At 42.9% G+C, this 18,225-nt stretch overlaps 1 protein-coding gene across 4 annotated transcripts in view; it reads right to left on the bottom strand.

Annotated features, from left to right (window-relative positions):
• Positions 1 to 18,225, bottom strand: part of capn15 (calpain 15) — a 56,381-nt gene that overhangs the window by 14,786 nt on the left and 23,370 nt on the right. For all 4 annotated transcript variants that reach the window (XM_006808022.3, XM_006808021.3, XM_006808020.3 and 1 more), the window contains 3 exons: positions 10,370 to 12,038; positions 2,533 to 2,741; positions 439 to 622 (listed from right to left, as the gene is read on the bottom strand). In XM_006808022.3, the coding sequence (XP_006808085.1) occupies positions 439 to 622; positions 2,533 to 2,741; positions 10,370 to 12,016 (2,040 nt within the window). In that variant the 5' untranslated portion in view covers positions 12,017 to 12,038. The remainder of the gene's footprint in view (positions 1 to 438; positions 623 to 2,532; positions 2,742 to 10,369; positions 12,039 to 18,225) is intronic.

Here is an 18,225-nt window from a genome sequence, read left to right as displayed (position 1 = left end):
TCACTGGGGTCCTTTGAGATGTGCTTGTGATAAGAAATACATAATCAACTAACTTGAACTAATTAATGGCTTATTTTTCAGGGTTCACCAAGTCAAATGTAATTCTTTTTAAGAGTTGCCCACGAAACGCACTCGTTTTCAGGGTCAAACTAAGGGACGAGAAGGTCTTTACCAAAGTCTTGGATCTGTCAGTTCTCCCCGGCAGTAATTTACCCTCATGTTTCAGAGATCTGGAGCAATTAATATGGAACATATCATGTTTTTCTTATTTTTTGCGTATTAAGAATTCCCAACTTAATACAAAGAGATCTGCAATATTTATTTCCCCAAAATTTCAGACATTTGTTTGAGTATTTATCCATTTTATATAAGTCTATCTAAAAATCCCTCTTGTCCGTTTACAGTATCAGCGTAAACACCTTTCTGCATTGCACTTACCTGGGAAAACAGAAGGTAGCCGTAGTCGTCGCAGGGCAACATGTCGTCCACCAGCACCGTCGTCCAGGTCCCGTCTTTACATAGCCGAACCTGGTACGCCCCCTCTGGACAAATGGTCCTGGTGATCATCACCCTCTCCACGAGCTCTGGACGCTCTGCCAGCACAGCGAGTGCACTCAGGAACCTAGAGACCCGATAAAATTCAATGAACTGGAAAATGAAACGTCACATCAGGACGGACAGACGCGACTAAAACGAGGCACGAAGAAAATGTGAATTAGGCAGAGAAACCACATAAATGATCAGCTGAGTGTGACGGACAAGTGAATGGCTGAATGAGCGCCGTCTTCCGTCAAAGAGACAGGCATGGTTTAGGAACGTCAACTGATGTGATTAGACAGGAATGGAAAATAACTGAGAAGCTGCTATTAAAGTCTAAATGTGGAATTAAAGCATTCTCCTGAACAGAGTGCCTCAAACACTATGAAAGACTTTTTTTTTATACATATATACATAATTAGCCCTCATTGAAAATCAATCACATTTGATGAGTCAAGCTTCTGTGCCTTCTGGTTACCTCCCCATTACTCTTAATACACCCCACAGCAAAGACAAACAGGCTTGCTTCCTCTAATTAACTTGCAAGAGAAATTAGCTAATCAAAAATCCAGATAGATGTGGAAAATGGTAATTCTTTACACTGGGGAATCACAGCTGGGGACATGAGGACTCGACTTGAAAGGGAAGAGAGTTTAAAGTGTACATTAGTTCATCGGAAAATGTAGAAAGATCTTTAAACACTATTAATGAAATGGCTGTGCAAAGAAAGGTCTTTTCGGAGGGGACAATGAGCTAAAGGTATTTGCCTCTGCACGCCGCAGACTCACTGCTGTACATGCACTAGTTTGATTCTTCTATCAACAAAAAAAGCAAAAAAGTAAAAAAAAAAAATTGTCAAATTGAGCAGCTACTTTTGCCTCTGGCAGTACTGCAGCAATATCTGAAAAGATAAAAGGAGTGCTGCTTTCAGTCTGCACATTATTTTATAGAGTGAAGCTCTTGTGTGGCGGCATTACTAAAGCTATATTCCATCTGTTTAAGTGTCAGCTGAGTGAGGCCGATCAACCCATTCAGTCACTGATGAAATACAAATTGGCCAAAAAAAAAAAGGAATCCAATGAAAATCCAATTAGCCGCGTCATAATGTGAACTCTGATGTTGGCCTGTACTGCAGCCGTACTCAAGGACAGAGGCGACTGGCACGACTTTCTTCTGCCGTCACTGGTTGGCTGGGCTGGCAGAAGCTGGGCTGTTTGTTGGTTTATTAGGACAAGTGTGAGCGTGTGTGAGAGAGTGAGAGAGTGGGGGAGACGAAGCCAATGACAAAGAATTTGGGTTACATCCTGTTTCGAGTGAGAGGATTCGGCTCAGGGGAGGGTTATTTTTGATAAGCTGTGTGCGCTGGTGATGAAGCGAAAAGTTATACTGGGGACAACTTCCTGACTGACTGTGCTTTGTTGTTATTTTGTGTGTGTGCGTGTGTACGTTTATGCTTACAGGAAGATGATGGATGACAACAGCATACACACACATAAACCCCAAAGGGCACCCAGAACAAGGGCAGGGAGATAAAGCGTGTGTCCAGGACCACATTACTGTGAATAATCTCCCTGTCACATGTATCTGTACATCTGTCCGCTGTGCTCAACCTTTCATTTCATGCTTACCTTCTTTCTTTTGATTTTTTGCTTTGTTTTTTAAGTTTCTCTCTTTAATCCTCTTCAATTACCGTTTCACTGCCACACCATCTCTAGCTCACAGCGGCAGTGTCCACTGAAAGCAGACTCTGACAGACGCACACAGAGAAGTGTTGGCTGCTGTCTGCTTTGCATTCCTCTGACCTTTCTCAGAAACTGAACAGAGACTTAACGGAATGAAAAATTTCCTGTTGCTTTGAGGATCTGCTGCTATTCTATTTTGTCTCCAATCAAATCATTAATCAACAACGCCTTTTTTGTTCTGGTTTGGTTTTTTTAAGGTTATCTTAAACGATCAGTGTGCTGTGTGTTCTTATGTTCAGGTGTATCAGCTTACCAGCAGTTTCCAAGAAGTCCTTGCAGGATGTCCGAGGGCCTTGGCGTGCGGAACACAGACCACTTGACTCCTCGGTCTTTGAAATTGCTGCAGTTGATCTCGTGGGGACGCAGCCACTTTTTGATTCGCTGCTGGACGCTGTCGCCCTCTGGGAAGCCGACAGATCGAGGTCCGGGGGGAAAACTGTCATCCACAAAGTTCACTGAATTCTGAGAAAGAGGAGGAAAAGACAGAGCGAAAGAAGGCAGAGAGACAAAGGAGTGAAACTACTGAACATGAAAACTACCGAACATGAAAACTACCGAACATGAAAACACCTCATCTGTAAACTCCAAAATCCATTTTAAAATATGATCACTCTTAAAAGGATCTTGTGTGAGGACCTGAAGCATTTCAAACTGCTAATGCAAGTTTTTAAAGAACCAACTATCCTGCAATTTCACATGATTTGCAGGACAGTACAGACCATCACACAAGCCCTGGATCATGCTATGAGTGAGGGTGAATTACTGCCTTCCACATTTACTCGTTATTCTTTCCACTTTCCACGTGAGATTATTATGTGCACAGTAAAAGCCCAACTGTGGCATCTTGTACTCTCCTAACCAGGATGCGGCACAAAAATGCAAATCACTTTCAAACATTTGGAGCTTCTTGCTTTCTGGCACATTCCCCTGCAGAGTACACCACATTTTAAATTACACGATGGGTTCTAACACTGCCCCGCTACTGTACACAGGAGTAGAACTACACGGATACTTTAACAGATCCAGACACCAAACCTGACACACTATCTGCCCATCTAAAACTCTCCTGTACAAACCTGAGATGGCAAACAGCCACACACGCCAAACCCCTATCCAGTTTCCCATCTGCCGTGTCAGAAGTGGACTCGGCCAGTTGCATCGCAAGGCAGGCGGAGGGGTGATGTAAAGCGGGCACCCCACTGGCAGTTAGAGTGAAGCGAATCAATTGGTAACCATCCCCCACAATCCAATTCTGTAGCCTGGATGCAGCATTTGCTACTAGACAGAGTCACTTGAATGCTTCCTTACCACCCTGGCCATCCAAGGTCGTCACGTAGCTTACTGATTCTGTAGTTCACAGGTGTATTTGTGACACATGTGCAGGCTTTTATCGCAAGGCTTTTTTGGGTTGATATCAATTTAACACAGAGGTTAAGATCAAAGCTTTGTCCCTACATACGCACAGATCCTGAAATTTCAACTAATGCAATTCAAAGAATACAATCTGTATGTTAACAGACATGAGAAAGACAACTATGATCAGCGACCAAGGGTTAAAGAGTCTGACTTGTTACATACAAACTGCTCTAACCCCAGCTGAGCTCTGGCTGTTACTAATGCAGCCATTAAAGCTTTTGTCTTTGTTTTCCTACTTCTGACACTATATTATTGTGGGATTAATTAATTTTTCTCTGAGCTTGATGTAAAACAGGAAACATTTTCTTTTTTACTTCACGTGAAATGTATGGAAACCCTTGCATTTACAGTTCTATAGTCATGGTTCATACACCTTTTTCAGGGTCAAATTCAAGCTTTCAAGTGTTTGTGCTAACAACATCATGTACAGTCAGACAGGCATGGAGAACAGCACTGACTGGAAGAGGCTTTGAATAGGTCACATAGTTCAATTCAACATATAAGACTTTAAGAATGCACAAGCATCTACTTAAAATCTATTTAATTTATCATCTGTGATATTATTATGTACAATTCCAATGTATTTTGTCCATCTCCCTTAAATAAACAGGCAGCCTTAAAGTATGAAATATTCATATACAAATACACATAAATGTGTGTACTGTCAGTGTGAGCTTGAAGACATTTATAATGTTAAAGTAGTTTAATGTGTAGGTGCTGACCATAAACACATTTTGAATGAAAGCCGGGGAACTTTGGTCGCACAGAAACAAGTGGCTATTCTTTGTGACCATATGGATCAGTCCCTCATATTACCATTGAGGGACCAAGGCACCAAGCTAATATTCTAAAAAGCTGCAGCAATACACACAAATATAAACAGTACTTGGTGACAACTTTGCTTTTAGCCTTTTACCCTCTGGGGTCCAGGGTATAATTGGCCGTTTTTGACTACTTTTGATTTGGCCTCTTTATTTCTTTTACTTTTACTTATTTTACTCATTGCTCACAAGCAAAGCGTGATTGCTAGCGCTCTCCTTAGAACACACCGTTTTTACAGTTTTTCTCCGGAGTAAACGCCACTGTTGTATTCAGAAAAATAACATCGGTTTTACGTGGCCTATCAACACAATTTGAAAACTAGTATATAGTTTGAAGTCCGCACGTTCGACCCAAGTTGAAATGGAGACTCTGGGTCCGTCGACCCCAGAGGGTTAACCAGAAAGCCTTAAGTTGGCTAGTTATGTATCGGGCTAATGTTTAAAGCTTTCACTTGAGCAAAGTAACTCATAGTACTGCTAAGTAATGTTAGCTAAGTCACAGCATATTCCATAACAGCGCTGCCATACTGCATCACACTCAGTGCATTTCAATCATTTCTCCAGCGAGTTTGATAGCTAGCAAAATAATCATAATTTTAAAAAATAGCATGTGTAACGTACACGTACTGGAAAATTATTTACTAGGACTCACCTATCATGCGACTGTCTTTTTCCATCAAAAACTCATTAAAACAGCAACCTACAGGTACGTTAGCGGACTAATCCCCGACTGTCCGAAGGAGGGGCGGGGTCACATGTTGAAACCATTGACTGGTTGAAACAGAGGCGCAAGGCAGCGAAGGCGGGGAAATTTTGCTTTTACATTTTGTGACTCATTTTATTTTTAGATCTGATAAGAAAACTATTCAATCAGATAGTTATTTGTGGTGAATGAAATACAGTTACACTTTCAAGCACTTTTAAGCACTATTTGAAATTCAAGCACTTTTCAAACCTTGAAAAGCAACATTAAAATTCAAGTATTTTCAAGGCTTTGAAGCACCGTACGAACCCTGTATAGTCTCTATTTTAAGAATGAAAACAATATTATATGAATTATTTTAATGTTGGTCCTAAGAGCTTGAAAAAAGTAGCTTGTATCCTCTTGGAATAGAGGTGAAATGTCTTTTAAAACTTTAATCTAGTTGTCTTCTTTTTTTCCAAATCTCTTAAGACTACAATAAACTGGATGACAGGGAGCCTACACAGACACATTTTAATGCTGCTACTGATGTGCGCATTTGTGCTACCAAAACCTACCAGGTTATGCTGCGTATCTGTTATCCATTCTTTCTGAACGCAGTGCCTGTGGTTTATCCGGTTGTACTCACATCCTGTATTGTGAGTACCTTTAAGGGTTTTGCCCTAACCCATTTGAAAGACATTATCATCAGCAGAATGATCTGCTGCAGTCTGCCTCAAAGGTTAAAGCCACTTGCCTATTCATATCTGGAGTGTACATGATGCTCTGTGATGTTAATTAGGCACTTCTGAAACGGCACAGTGATATGACACTCTGGACTGCAGTCTGGACTCAGAGGATCGTACAGATGATAAATTAACAAAAAAATTTAAATCAATGTTTGATCCTTACATTCTTGGTTCAAAACAACCATTTTTCTCTTCTGTGTGGAGCTCTACCTGTGCCTCTATAGGATCCTTCCACAGTCTAAAGACATGGTTGTTAAGTTAATTGGCTGTGGGCATGTATGTAAAGTCTGAATGGTTGTCTGATTGTATGCGTTAACCTGGCAACTTCTCCAGCACCCTATGACAGCTGGGACAGACTGGGATCCCTACAGTGAGAGGAGCAGCAGACCCATTGTGCTGTTCTTGTAAGCATTTGGTTTCATTTAAAGGCTCCTTAGACGTGTTACACAAGACTTTCCACTGTTACCATTAAAAAAAATATATATATATATATACATATATATATTTGGAAAGAATGGAGGCCCAATACCTTAGAAAGGCAATTTAGATCGTATTTCCCTTTTTAACTTGCGTCACATCTCTATTAAGATGCAATGTGTATTTAATGTGAGATTAACCTTGAATTAGCATTAATTCCTCATATCGAATATTCTACAATCCAAGCACCAAAGTTTAAACAATCTGACTTTAGCAGAGTGTAAAAGTAGGAATTATAATCACGTATAAAGCAATTTCCTAAATCAGGATTCTGGTGTTGTGGACTCTACAGGATAATTCTTGCTGGCTGTCTTGCCGCCTCTGTTTCCATCGCTGTGCACATGTAAGCATGCAAACACTGCAATCAGCCAACTCAGTGCTGAGCTAGGAAAACCAGCTGCTTTCCCATCATTTCCAGACTCAGAACTGGCAGCCATACAAGGCTGTGTCAGTCTCATTCTGATACCCAAGCTACAAGATTAGCATCTTGAAAGCATATTTTATGAAAAAGAAGAAGAAAAAAAAGCCTTCCATGCACAATACTGTAACAAGCAGCGCAAGCCTGGCAAGAAGGTCCTTGATAATATGGCACAAAATTAAGCAACTAAGTAGTATGAAGAGTAGTAAAGAGAAGAACAATCCGCTGCAATGTGGCCTGGTTTTATTGCATAGCACGGAAAGGGAACAGCAAAAAGCAGTTCAATCCATGCTGTGTGTCACAGTTCACAAGTTAAGTTGATGGCTGTTAGCAGCATTTATTTGTTTGGCACAGTGAGTAAGCAGACTGCTCTCAGGCATTAGCACCATGCACACGCACACATACCTCTCACCCTCAAAACCAATCAGGGAGAGTCAAAAAAGCAAAAGAGGCAAGAGAAAGCAACCACACTCAGGTGAGCAGAGAATATTTTTTATAAAAAAACAAAAACAAACTCCAGTTCCAGTTTGGCCCAGTTACCCAACAGCAGAGAGAAAACGGGTGCTCTGAAGCGGTCCCTCCATTCTTGCTGTCAAACTGTACTGCACATCCTGTTACAGCCTAAACCAAAAGCTTTAATCATTATTAAATTTTCACCACTGGCATTTTGGTGCTTGGCAAGTGCTTGTGCCTTGGCAGAGATGAATGAGAGACTAGCACCTCTTGTTTACCAATTTATCCCCCCCCCCCCACCCCCCTTAATCTCTTTGGCCCGTGAACCCGAGATGCAGCAGTTGATGCCGTCAGTGATTACGTTCACTATAGGGAAGTATATCATTTGTGCTCCCCTCCACTCCAACTCCGTTGCTAAAAATAGGCCAGCCCTACGTTCACCTTAACAAATACACATGCGCACGCACACATCCAGGCTCACACTGACTACTACAGTGGAGAATAGAGTGCAGTCGTGTGGAGAGGGTGGAATGGGGGTGGAGGGGTGTAGTGGGTGGCAAGGGGAAAGTGTATTTTGAGGTATTAGCAGAACAGGATGAGCATGTGGGGATAGATGTGATGGAAGGAGATGGGATAAAAGGAAGATGAAGTACTTTGAAGAGCTCGAGAAAGGGCAGACGTAAAATATTTGAGGAGAAAAAGACAGACGATAAAAGAAAGCGTAGCTTAAATGATGAAGTTAGAAGAGGAGGAGAAGGTGGGGATGAGGGATCTCCGATATCCTTCCTTCCTACCGAGCCAACTTCCCTCCCACGCTTGCAGCAGTGAGCCCTGTGACTTTCAAAGAAGGCATTAATAATGCATTCGAAGGCTCACTTTATGCTATTGTAAACATGGCAGGATAGGTGTCATGCCGGTGTAGTAAATGGGCACACATCTGACACCCAAATAAATTCACAGAATAAAAGCCGGCTGGAAACTTAGCCGAATCTAAACGGTCTAACATTCTGCAATGCCCTCATTTTTCTGGGGTGTAATTAGACCAATCAGGTTGGTCTCCCGAGCAGGTGCTGGCGGTCTTAAATGATTTCAAATGAACCTTTCTGATAGGCCTGAGTAGCATATCCATGATAACATAATACAGGCTTATCAAAGGTTGAGCACTGCAGAGATAAAGTGAGCCTGAACCAGTTTGATACAAAGAACCGATGTCAGGGTTGCTTACATCATTGCACAGATAAGTGGTATGAGGCCCTGGGCTACGTGAAGACTCAGGCTCGGGATGAGAAAAACCAAACAACATCAATCATCTGGTGTCATGCCAAAAAGTGATTTCTAGCATTTGCCAAAAAATGACTGCCTGGAATTAAACTGTTGTAAATTGACTTGTTGATCTTTAATCTGTCAATCATATTTCAAAAATGAATGACATCAAGTCATTTTAATCCAGAAAGAATATTCCTGTCACAAACTAGAGGTTTTTCGGCACAACATCTACAACGGAGAAGCTAGCTGAACTCTCCTGTTCAGCTAGTTATGTTGAGGGTTGAGATATTCTCCAAAGCAAGAAGTGTTCGAATGACAACTGCATACAAAAGCCACTGGAGCAGGTAGAAAGGGATTGCTATTTGACACTATTAAAATTATAATTTTAAAAACATAATTACTATAAGTATGTTCTTTTTCAGTTAAGTAAAAACATCATAATTAACTTTTTGCAGTGTGATATTTGTTTTGAGTGTGCTATAGAAGGACTTCTTGCTGTCTGTCCCGACCTTGGTAAAATTAACGTACTTAGTTTTGTTTTAAAAGGAAATTACATTCATAATGATATTTCTTGTCTCTTACTGAGAGGTCTGCTCCGACACAGTGAAAGGAAATATATTTCATTAAGCAGTGTAAAATCTCTCCAAAATACAAACTAAGCTACAGCTGGACAGAAAAAAAAGATGGACATCACCCATTGGTTCAAGTTCCAGCAATGAAGAGTTATCATTTTGTACAATGGCATTTTTGGATTTTGGGAACTAGAATGACAATCAAAAGGTGGAGTGCCATGTTTTCAACTAAAAAGCAAGTTTGGTTACCAAGCTACATCTATAGACTACACACTGGGTACTCTGCACTGACAGATTTCAATAGCATGCAAAATTATGAAATTTTGCTTTCCTTCTACAGTGTTCAGGGGCTCGTATTAGCTGAGGAGATGCCTAGCTTAAAGCTGAAACAGCATACACCTGTCAGTCAAAGAAGACGCATCAGTTACAGTGAGTCCTAATAAACGGGTGAATCATATGGGGGGGGGGGGCACAGCAATACATCTATTGTGACCAAAACATGTTTTGATACCAAGACGATTGACTTCTGCTGTTGGGCAATTTAATAAGAGAATTTTCTAGAATGGACTCATTTTGGAGCAATCCTCAAGTGGCCACTACAGAAACTGTTTTTGGCACTTCCACCTTGGCTTCATTTTTCAGCCTTGGAGATTGCTGCTTGAACATAACAATCAGAGCAATCAAAAGACACAATCAAACCAAAATAATGAAATCCTCCTGACACAAGAGTCACAGTCGTCAAACAGAATTTCAAAATTCTGTGAAGTGACTTCACTGCAGCCGAGGGCCAGAGGTAATCTGGTTATAAACATTAGACTCTCCATATCCGTAGTTCATTTAGGTGGTAAAGATTCACTATGTGGTCGTTAAAAACCCAGCTAAGGAAGCAAGCAGAAACACGGCAATAACAAAACCTATTGACATTTCTCTGAAATTAGAGATATTAAAGTAGTGGGAACAATGACAGCACAAAAAGAGGAAATACAATGAGAGAACTGTGCTCTGAAAGGCAATGTGTTCCCACTGACGCATTACACATAGAAATTAAGCAGCCTTTGATGTCTCAAAGTCAGGACATTCACATGCATGCAAAGTAAGAAAAAAAAAAGGTGACTCATGACATGACTAACTCAAAGGAACTAGAAAGAATAACCAGAGTTGGTTATTTGTACAACCACACTCCAGAAGCAGCCTCAAATTCTCAATAATTACTTAACAGCAACATTTTTCTCTTACCTCCCGGCAGAAGCTGACTATGTTCTCCCAAAGCTCCTTTGCCTCGCCCTCATCATTCCGTCGTCGCGCCTCTACATGCATGCTCTCCCTTCTCTTCAGAGGTTTAACCACCTTGCGAAGGGTGAGGTACTGCTGGGGTGTGTGGCATGCTGCACAGTTCTTGGCTTTGATATCATTGAGCAGCGTGCATGCTGGACAGCTCCACTGTCCTACTTTCTCCTGGAGGCTAGATGAGGTGGAGGACGAAGAAGAACCAGAGGAGGCAACGGCAGAAGAGGATGAAGGAAAGCCCCGGGCCTGTTTACGTATTTTATGACCTGAGGATGATGAAGAAGAGGAAGGTGTGCAGGAGCAAGATGCAGTACCAGGCCCCACTGCGAGGCCACAATGTGTACAGCAGCGGGGTAGAGGCACCTGCTGCTCCTGGAAGCCATGCAGCTTTGAAGAACCACAAGCTGAGCACTTGGGAGCACCGGTAGGGTTGCGCAGGGTGCACTTAGAGCAGGCCCATGTGCTAAAGTCCGGGCTCGAGGGGCTTGCTGGGGTAAATCGTACCGTTTCACAGCCTACTAGGTCGATGAGGTCAGCACCACCCCTTGACGATCTGCAGGTCTCGCACTTCGCTGAGCTGCCTTGGTTGGCCACGGAGCAGCTAGGGCACTTCCAGGTAGAGGCTGATGTGGAAGCAACAGGGAGGTGGGGCGTCAGTGGGTGGTGCTGAGACTCTTCTTCCTCCAAGATACTGAGGCGCTTGCTGGGGTAAGAAGGTTCCTGGGGCTGGGCGTGCTTGGGTTTAGCTGGCCTCTGTGGGCCAGGTTGGGGTGGCACACTGGCAGCTGAAGGGGAAGTGGGGCTGGGAGTGTTGGTTCCTGGGTTCGGTGGGCGTCCCGGAGGCGGTACCTCTCGCCTGCTGCGAGGCACAGGATTGTTCTGGAGGGAGGAGAATGAAGTAAAGGTGGAGGCGAGGGCCTGTGAAGACGCATGGGGAGCTTCTTGAGGATCACAGGGCGGGGCTGGGGGGGAGTCATCTGTTAGGTCAATCAGTAGCGGGACCGAAGCGGCTGTGTGAACAGGAAAGCCCACTACTGGTGTGCGCACCTCAGGCACTACCAGCGCTTCTGGGGGGATTTTAGGCAGAGACAGTTTTCTAGGCCCACCACAGGCTGAGCATGAAAGCGCCACAGGGGTGTTGTGAAGTGTGCACCGAGGACAAGCCCAGCCCGCCTGCTGACCCTCCTGACCACCCACCTCTCCATTGCTCTCAGACCGCCGAAACACTTCCTCCTTAGCTGGATGCTGTCCATGGGGCTCAAGTAGCACTGTGGGGGTGATCGTGGGTGTTGGGGGCTCAGTGGGAGCAGAAGGGAGACCATTGGCAGTGGCAGCTATGGTGGTCGTAGGAGGTGTGTGAGTGGCGGGTGATGGACCAAAGCCACAGACCGAGCAGGCCCCAGATCCCTGCGGGTTATTGAGGGTACAGCGGGGACAGGTCCAGCGGTGTTCCTCAGTGCTGCTGAGGCGCAGGATCTGGTTGAGGTCGGGTTTCTGGCGTGGCGCCTCACAGATAGAACAGCGAGGTGCTGCACCGGCATTTAAGAAAGTACAGCGCCCACATGACCACTCACTGCCTTGCACCGCTGCTGCCATGGAGCCTGGAGAGTGAGAGTGGCTGGGAAAAAAAAGGAGAAAAAACAATGAGTCAGAACAGAATGAACCAAACAAATCAGTCAGTAATACCTTTTGCCATATAGCTGTAAGTGCTTGGCAAAAATAGATGCATATTAACTACATTGCTGCATAAACGCGCAAGCTATTTCAGTCAAGCGAAGCTTAAAGTGTCAGCAGAGCAAGAGAGGAGAGAAGGAAACGTGACAAGATTTTTCTTATGGAAAAAGCCAGAGAATTGACATTAAAATGCCTGTGGTAAATTCAGGGTGATCACGTAAAGGAAGAAAAGAGCAAACAGCAAAAACAACCCAGAAAACGCAAGACAAGGAGAGGCAGAAAGAAGTAGAATAGAAAAATACAGTGCGAGAGGGAAAGATTAGTCAGTGCAGGGGGGGAAAGGGTTAGAAAAAAAATCAAATCTCCCTCCTGGGGGCACTGAGGGCAGTAAATCCATACACAATGGCCACCTGATTAGAGCCAGGGAGACAGCGCACAGTGAAGAGGAGCGAGAAGAGAGGAGAGGAGGCTGCTATCGCCTCAGAATACTAGGACAGTGTTGCTTGAGTTTCCTTAACTGACACTCACTATAACACAGGAGAGAGAGAGGAAGAGGGGAAAAAAGAAAAAAAACAAAACAAAACAGAGAACACACACACACAAACACACACACAGAGGATCTTTTCCACTTCATATTAGCGCCTCTCTCCCCTCTCAGTGAATGTTAATGCAGGGTAGATGGGAGCAACTTAAGGTCACGTCAATCCCTTGCCCAAATGAATTTCAAATGGATGGGTCTATTAATTCTCGCAGCACTTATGACTCAGGCATATTTTAAATGGCAAGTCATTCATGCCACTGGAGTTACAGCAAATTTAAAGCTTGCAACTATCCACATATCTTAAGAGGACTCAAACAGAGAAAACAGCACAGAAAGAAATCCATCTATTCAGGCCCCTCGGTTTCTTTCCACCTCTCGCAAACTAAAACCTAAAAAGGAGTCTGTTACTGTGGATTGACGTGTGTACAATCCTTTCTGAGTGCCTGCAGTTCAGTCAATCTGACTTATTGATAGAGGGCCTTGGAGGGAAGGCAGCACAGTCGGATACTTTCAACTGTGCAGCAGAGAGGGTTGGGGTGGGGGCGGATTGAAGAGGGACAGCCCCAAGGGACGGACACGGTTTCTATCTGGACAAACCCATAAATGTCAGTGTCACTCAGGCTGCTCATGTGTGAACACCAACAGAGAAGGTAATGTGGGGATTTTAGGATAGCTGAGGGGAAGATGCCAAGAGCCAGGATACTTCAGTGTTTTTCACATTGACCCCAGCAGAGAACATGTTGCCCTCAAAGTGACTGAAGCTTGTTGATCTTCTGTGTGATATTTGGTTGGAGAACTACATGTGCCACCATCTAATGCTGCTGTGTTAAAAGATTTTGTTTAGGGCATGACCTGAAACAATCAATCAGAGCAGACATTTCTGTACTTCAGCTCTGCATTCCCATCGCAATAATGCATTTGTTGCTTTTTTTAAATTTATAGACCAATGGTATTGGTCTTAAAAATATCGGTCAGGTTCTAATTGGGCAAATGAATCACAATTAAAAGTAATCTAAAACCCCTGACATTTTATTAGCTTTAAAAATAGCCCAAATAAAAAAGGGAGAACTCCAGGTGCATATCAAGCAAACCAGGAAGACAGCTGCTCTACAGTCACAGGATTGCAAGCTCTAGGTTAGAGTAGGGGTTTGGCACTTAATTGTGATGCCAAACAAACACCACACCCACACACACAGTGTGTAGCAGGTAGCAGTAAGTGAACTGGAAACAATGGTAACACAGGACAACCTTTAGCCAAAACATGAGAGCCAATGACCTTAAACTCAGTAGTGCAATTGCTAAAGTCCCCACCAATGCACTCACAAAGTGGACTGGATAAATGACTGTCAAGGCAGGTGAAAAACAGACAAACAGCTGGGCATACAGAGGTTATAGTGAGATCTGAGACTCGATGTAAAACAAACTTTTTCTATAAAAGCATATTCTGATAATTCCTTGTTGCTGACACTGCAGTTTGGAGTGCCTGGGTCCTGCTCCTCTCCCCTGAAGTGCCATGTGTCACGGCCAGCCAACTGCCTTTAGTTCAACTTCATTAAACCTTTCAAATCAAGCGAATCCCCAGATCCCAGGGGGACCTCTTACAGACGACCTCTTGCTCCCAGCGCAATGTCTGTTCCTCTTGTCATCCCTTCTCCCAGAGGTAAAGAGGGAAATGACAAGCAGGAAGAAATGTGAACGTGTTACTTTAGTTGTCTCTTGAGTGTGTGGGTCCTCGCTGCTTGGTTGTGTGCTTCATCTAGCTATATTTATCTATAGATGCAGCACTGCTGCTAGTTTTATTGTCCACCTACATTTTTGTGTTTTCTCAGGATAGCAAAACTATAGAAGCAGAAGCAAATAGTAGCCTTTAGCACCCCTGAAGTCCACACTGTAAGGAGTAAACTCAGCCTTCTAATGATAAACAAAACATAGAACACACTTTTTCTTTAAAAGCACACAAACACTTTTATCACTGCATTTATCTGCAATGTCTTCATGGTTGCTCTGCAATATTAAGTGCCCTTCTAGCCACTAACAAAAAAGGGGTGCCAATGAAGTAATGTTCATTGAGTAATAATATCAAGGACATAGCTGACATTGTTCATCTAACCACAAAAAAAGAAAAAGAAAAGAAAGGTCTGTGGTGTGTCCTGAGACTACAGCCCTGTCTCCGCACCTTCAGCAGCTATGCTAAAAGTAGTTGAATTAAGTGGCAGCACTGTGCCAGCTGGGATGGCACATGTTTACATCATGTTTGGCTCTCTTAAGGTCTGCGTATCTGAGTGCCGCAAACATCAATGACGACAACAAGTGTCAACACCTCATGTCTGATGACAGATTCTACCCTGTGGACATTTATAACTGTCAGGCCTCTTTCATCTACAGCAAGAGAGCAAAGTTGCAGTGTCAGCCACGTGGAGAATTTGTTAAAGCAATTGATGTGGTTCTCACTGCAGCACAGGGATCACAGATTCATTATATTTCCATCTTTAGCTGACACCATGAAAGCTTTTTATTAAAGTGATCAGCCTCAAGGATTTTTTTTTAAATTATCTTATTGATACTCGTTATAAGCAGCGGTATTTACCTCTCACCCAGTACAGTGTGATGAACAACTATAACCTCTCAATTGGGGTTCTCAGTGCATTTTGACTGTACTATGTGCACACCCAGTACAGTACTTTGAGCCACCCTTCACTTCATGCATGTTCAAACACACATGGAAATACAATAGATAAGTCAAATTGTACAATTCTAAGAAGCACCTATATTCTTCAACCAAGTCGGAACTTTCTTAGTCAAGCTTTTGTTTTTTTTAGTAGTCTTCAGGAATAGTTCTCCAGACTTCTTGAAGGACAATCAAAGCTCTTCGTTGGATGTTTCTGCCTTTTGTTCTGTTCTCTGTCCAGATTATCCCACACTGCTTCAATAATGCTGAAGTCTGGGCTCTGGGGAGGCCGATCCATGACTCATGTGTTTTTCTATCCAGGTATGATGTTATTGTACTGGTAGTTTGTTTGGGATCATGGTCAAGCTGTTGCCAATTGAGATACTTTTCCCGATGGTATTGTATTGTTGTTCAAAATCTGATAGTCCTTCAGTGTGTTCATAATTGAATCAGTTTTGACGGGATCCCCAAATGCAGCCCCAAACCATGACAGAGCCTCCACCATGTTGTACAAATAAGTGGAGACACTCACCATTTGTACAAACTGACAATAATTTAAGCCAAATTTTCAAATCTGAAATAATCAATTACTCCATAACGCCCGATGCCACCGATTTTCAGTCCAATTCTTGTGTAACGTGGCATACTCACCCTTTTCTCACTGTACATAGATATATATTTCTATTTTTTTTTTTTCATGCCTATCAATTTGTGTTCTCTTTGGCTTTTTTGTACAGGTGACAAGAGACATTAAGAGTTTCGATATTAACAGGAACCTATAAAAAGTACTCCTGTAGCATTTGAGGACTTTCGATCAGAGGTCATGTTCAGAGCTGTTCAAACATAAATGAAACCAGGATTCCTGTAACTCTGCAATGTAAGAGGAAGAATGATTCACAGGCCTGGAGAACTACGGCTTAACCCATTTTTTTTTAAACTTTAAATAAAGTCTGGCTGCTTGGAAACAAACTATATAAAGAATTGAGGGGTGGGTCAAGACTTGCACAGGACTATATGTACAATACATGCCTGCAGCAGAGGATGAAGTGCTATAGCCTGTGATTCCTGGACCATACTTAAAAGGATGTTTTTAATGTACATGTTCCAGTCGCTAACAAAAGTGTGCAGCACACACACACATACACACAGACACATGCACACACCTTTTGTCCTTGGCCCTGTGCTCACTGGAGCTGCTCTAAAAGTGCCCACTTCAGCTCCTCTGTGTCGCAGACCTGGGCAGTCAGCCAGTAGCTTACACTGAAGAGGAAGAGAATAGAAGAGCACCCTCACCTCTAGCAAGCCTATCTTTTTGCAATGAGGTCCTCAATGAAGCCTGCTGCCCATAAAGTAGTTTCTCTGAAACTGGAATTTCACTTAAGTAAAAACATCTATGACCCTGCGGTGATTTCTCAACGCTTCACTGGGTGTCAGACAATCACAGTTTCAGCAGACTGTTATAAAGAGTCTAAAATGTCTTAGTGAAAAATGAGCAAGTCTGTAATATTGCATAAAAAGAGTAAATTAACTTCCACAACTCAGGTGTCTACAAGGAAGTCTTCAGGGTTTAGATAAGAGTACCTACAAACAGCAAACATAGTCAAGATGATCAGTATCTACAGCACCCTGGATACAAGAGATGTCAGAAAGGCTTTAAGAAATGCTACAAAATCACAGATAACTGTGTCTAAGGCCACCTATGGCTCTGGCTACTTGGATTCATTATACATACTGAACTCTAATGAGAGATCAAACGAGGAGAATCTTGCCAGTCTCTCCCTGCCTCGCTGTGAGACATTTGGCCTTTGTGCGACAGTCATTAGCACTGCCTTTCCAAGGTTGGCCCTGAGCCCAGGGCCTGAGGGGAAGGTGTGGAATCGCACTGGCCATTAGAGGCGCAGTGCTCCTGATTTACTCATTCAACACAAACATAAGCATGGCCACAAAAAAATGGATGTTATCAGCACAGAAACGGTGGCTGCTGTTGATAGCCTAGTTCTTTAATGACTGACCACTTTAACATTTTAATTGTTGCATTTGTAGTACTCATCGTATTTGTCTTATAGTACAGTGTCAGATCTTCTGTACAGTGCAGGCATTGTAATTTTTATTCTTATCTAAAAACGTGCCAAAAATGTCAGCTTCCCACAATTCAAGCATTTAACCTGCTGTCTAATAAATGAAGTCTGACACAGGACGAGGAGAAATATAAAGCGAGTCAGTCAGCACTTCAGAGATATTAAATGACAGATGGCCTGTCAGTTACCGTAGCGCAAGTGTCACTCAGGCTCTATGACAGTTTGTCTAGCTGAGCTTGAAATTTTTTTGCAAAACACACATTTCCTCAAAGCCTTGACAACAAACATTAACTAACAACGCAGCAACTATACAGAATCCCATGACCTCAACATAATGTTTACTCAAAATTCTTGCTGCCTGCCTGAGTGCCAGCTGATACGTTTCTTATCATGTGCATGCACTTGGGACATATATCTGAGAGGAACATACCGAGTCAGCTCTCTGGTATGAAAACATACTTGGCAGACAAAACGCAGACTCCAGCTGTAGGTTGGTGTCGGTACATTTGTGTGCGGCTTGTAGTGAAACACTGATCCAGTGAATATCAAATAGAGTTGGCTGCCTGCGAGCCAATTTGATTTTGTTAAAGTGAAGGAATTTTTCTATCAAATCTATCTAAGCTGAGCTCAGTTTCTGAATGAGGTGAAGCAAACTTGCTCCGCTGTGGGGTGCTCCTATTTAATAATGTATCCAAATGCATACACTGCTGGGTCGAGCCTGCCAGTACGCGCCTGTCTGACGGGAAGAATTGTAAATGTAGCTGCTGCTCTTACACAGCATGCAAGACAGCAGAGAAACAGTGTGAGAAAAATCTTGCAAATTTAGTGTCTCACATTTAAATTC

This window comes from Neolamprologus brichardi, chromosome 8, assembly GCF_056152115.1.
Source record: "Neolamprologus brichardi isolate AB-2024 chromosome 8, ASM5615211v1, whole genome shotgun sequence".
Taxonomy (NCBI): domain Eukaryota; kingdom Metazoa; phylum Chordata; class Actinopteri; order Cichliformes; family Cichlidae; genus Neolamprologus; species Neolamprologus brichardi.
Note: the sequence above shows the minus strand (reverse complement) of the source record. Positions and strands in the feature narration are given on the sequence as shown.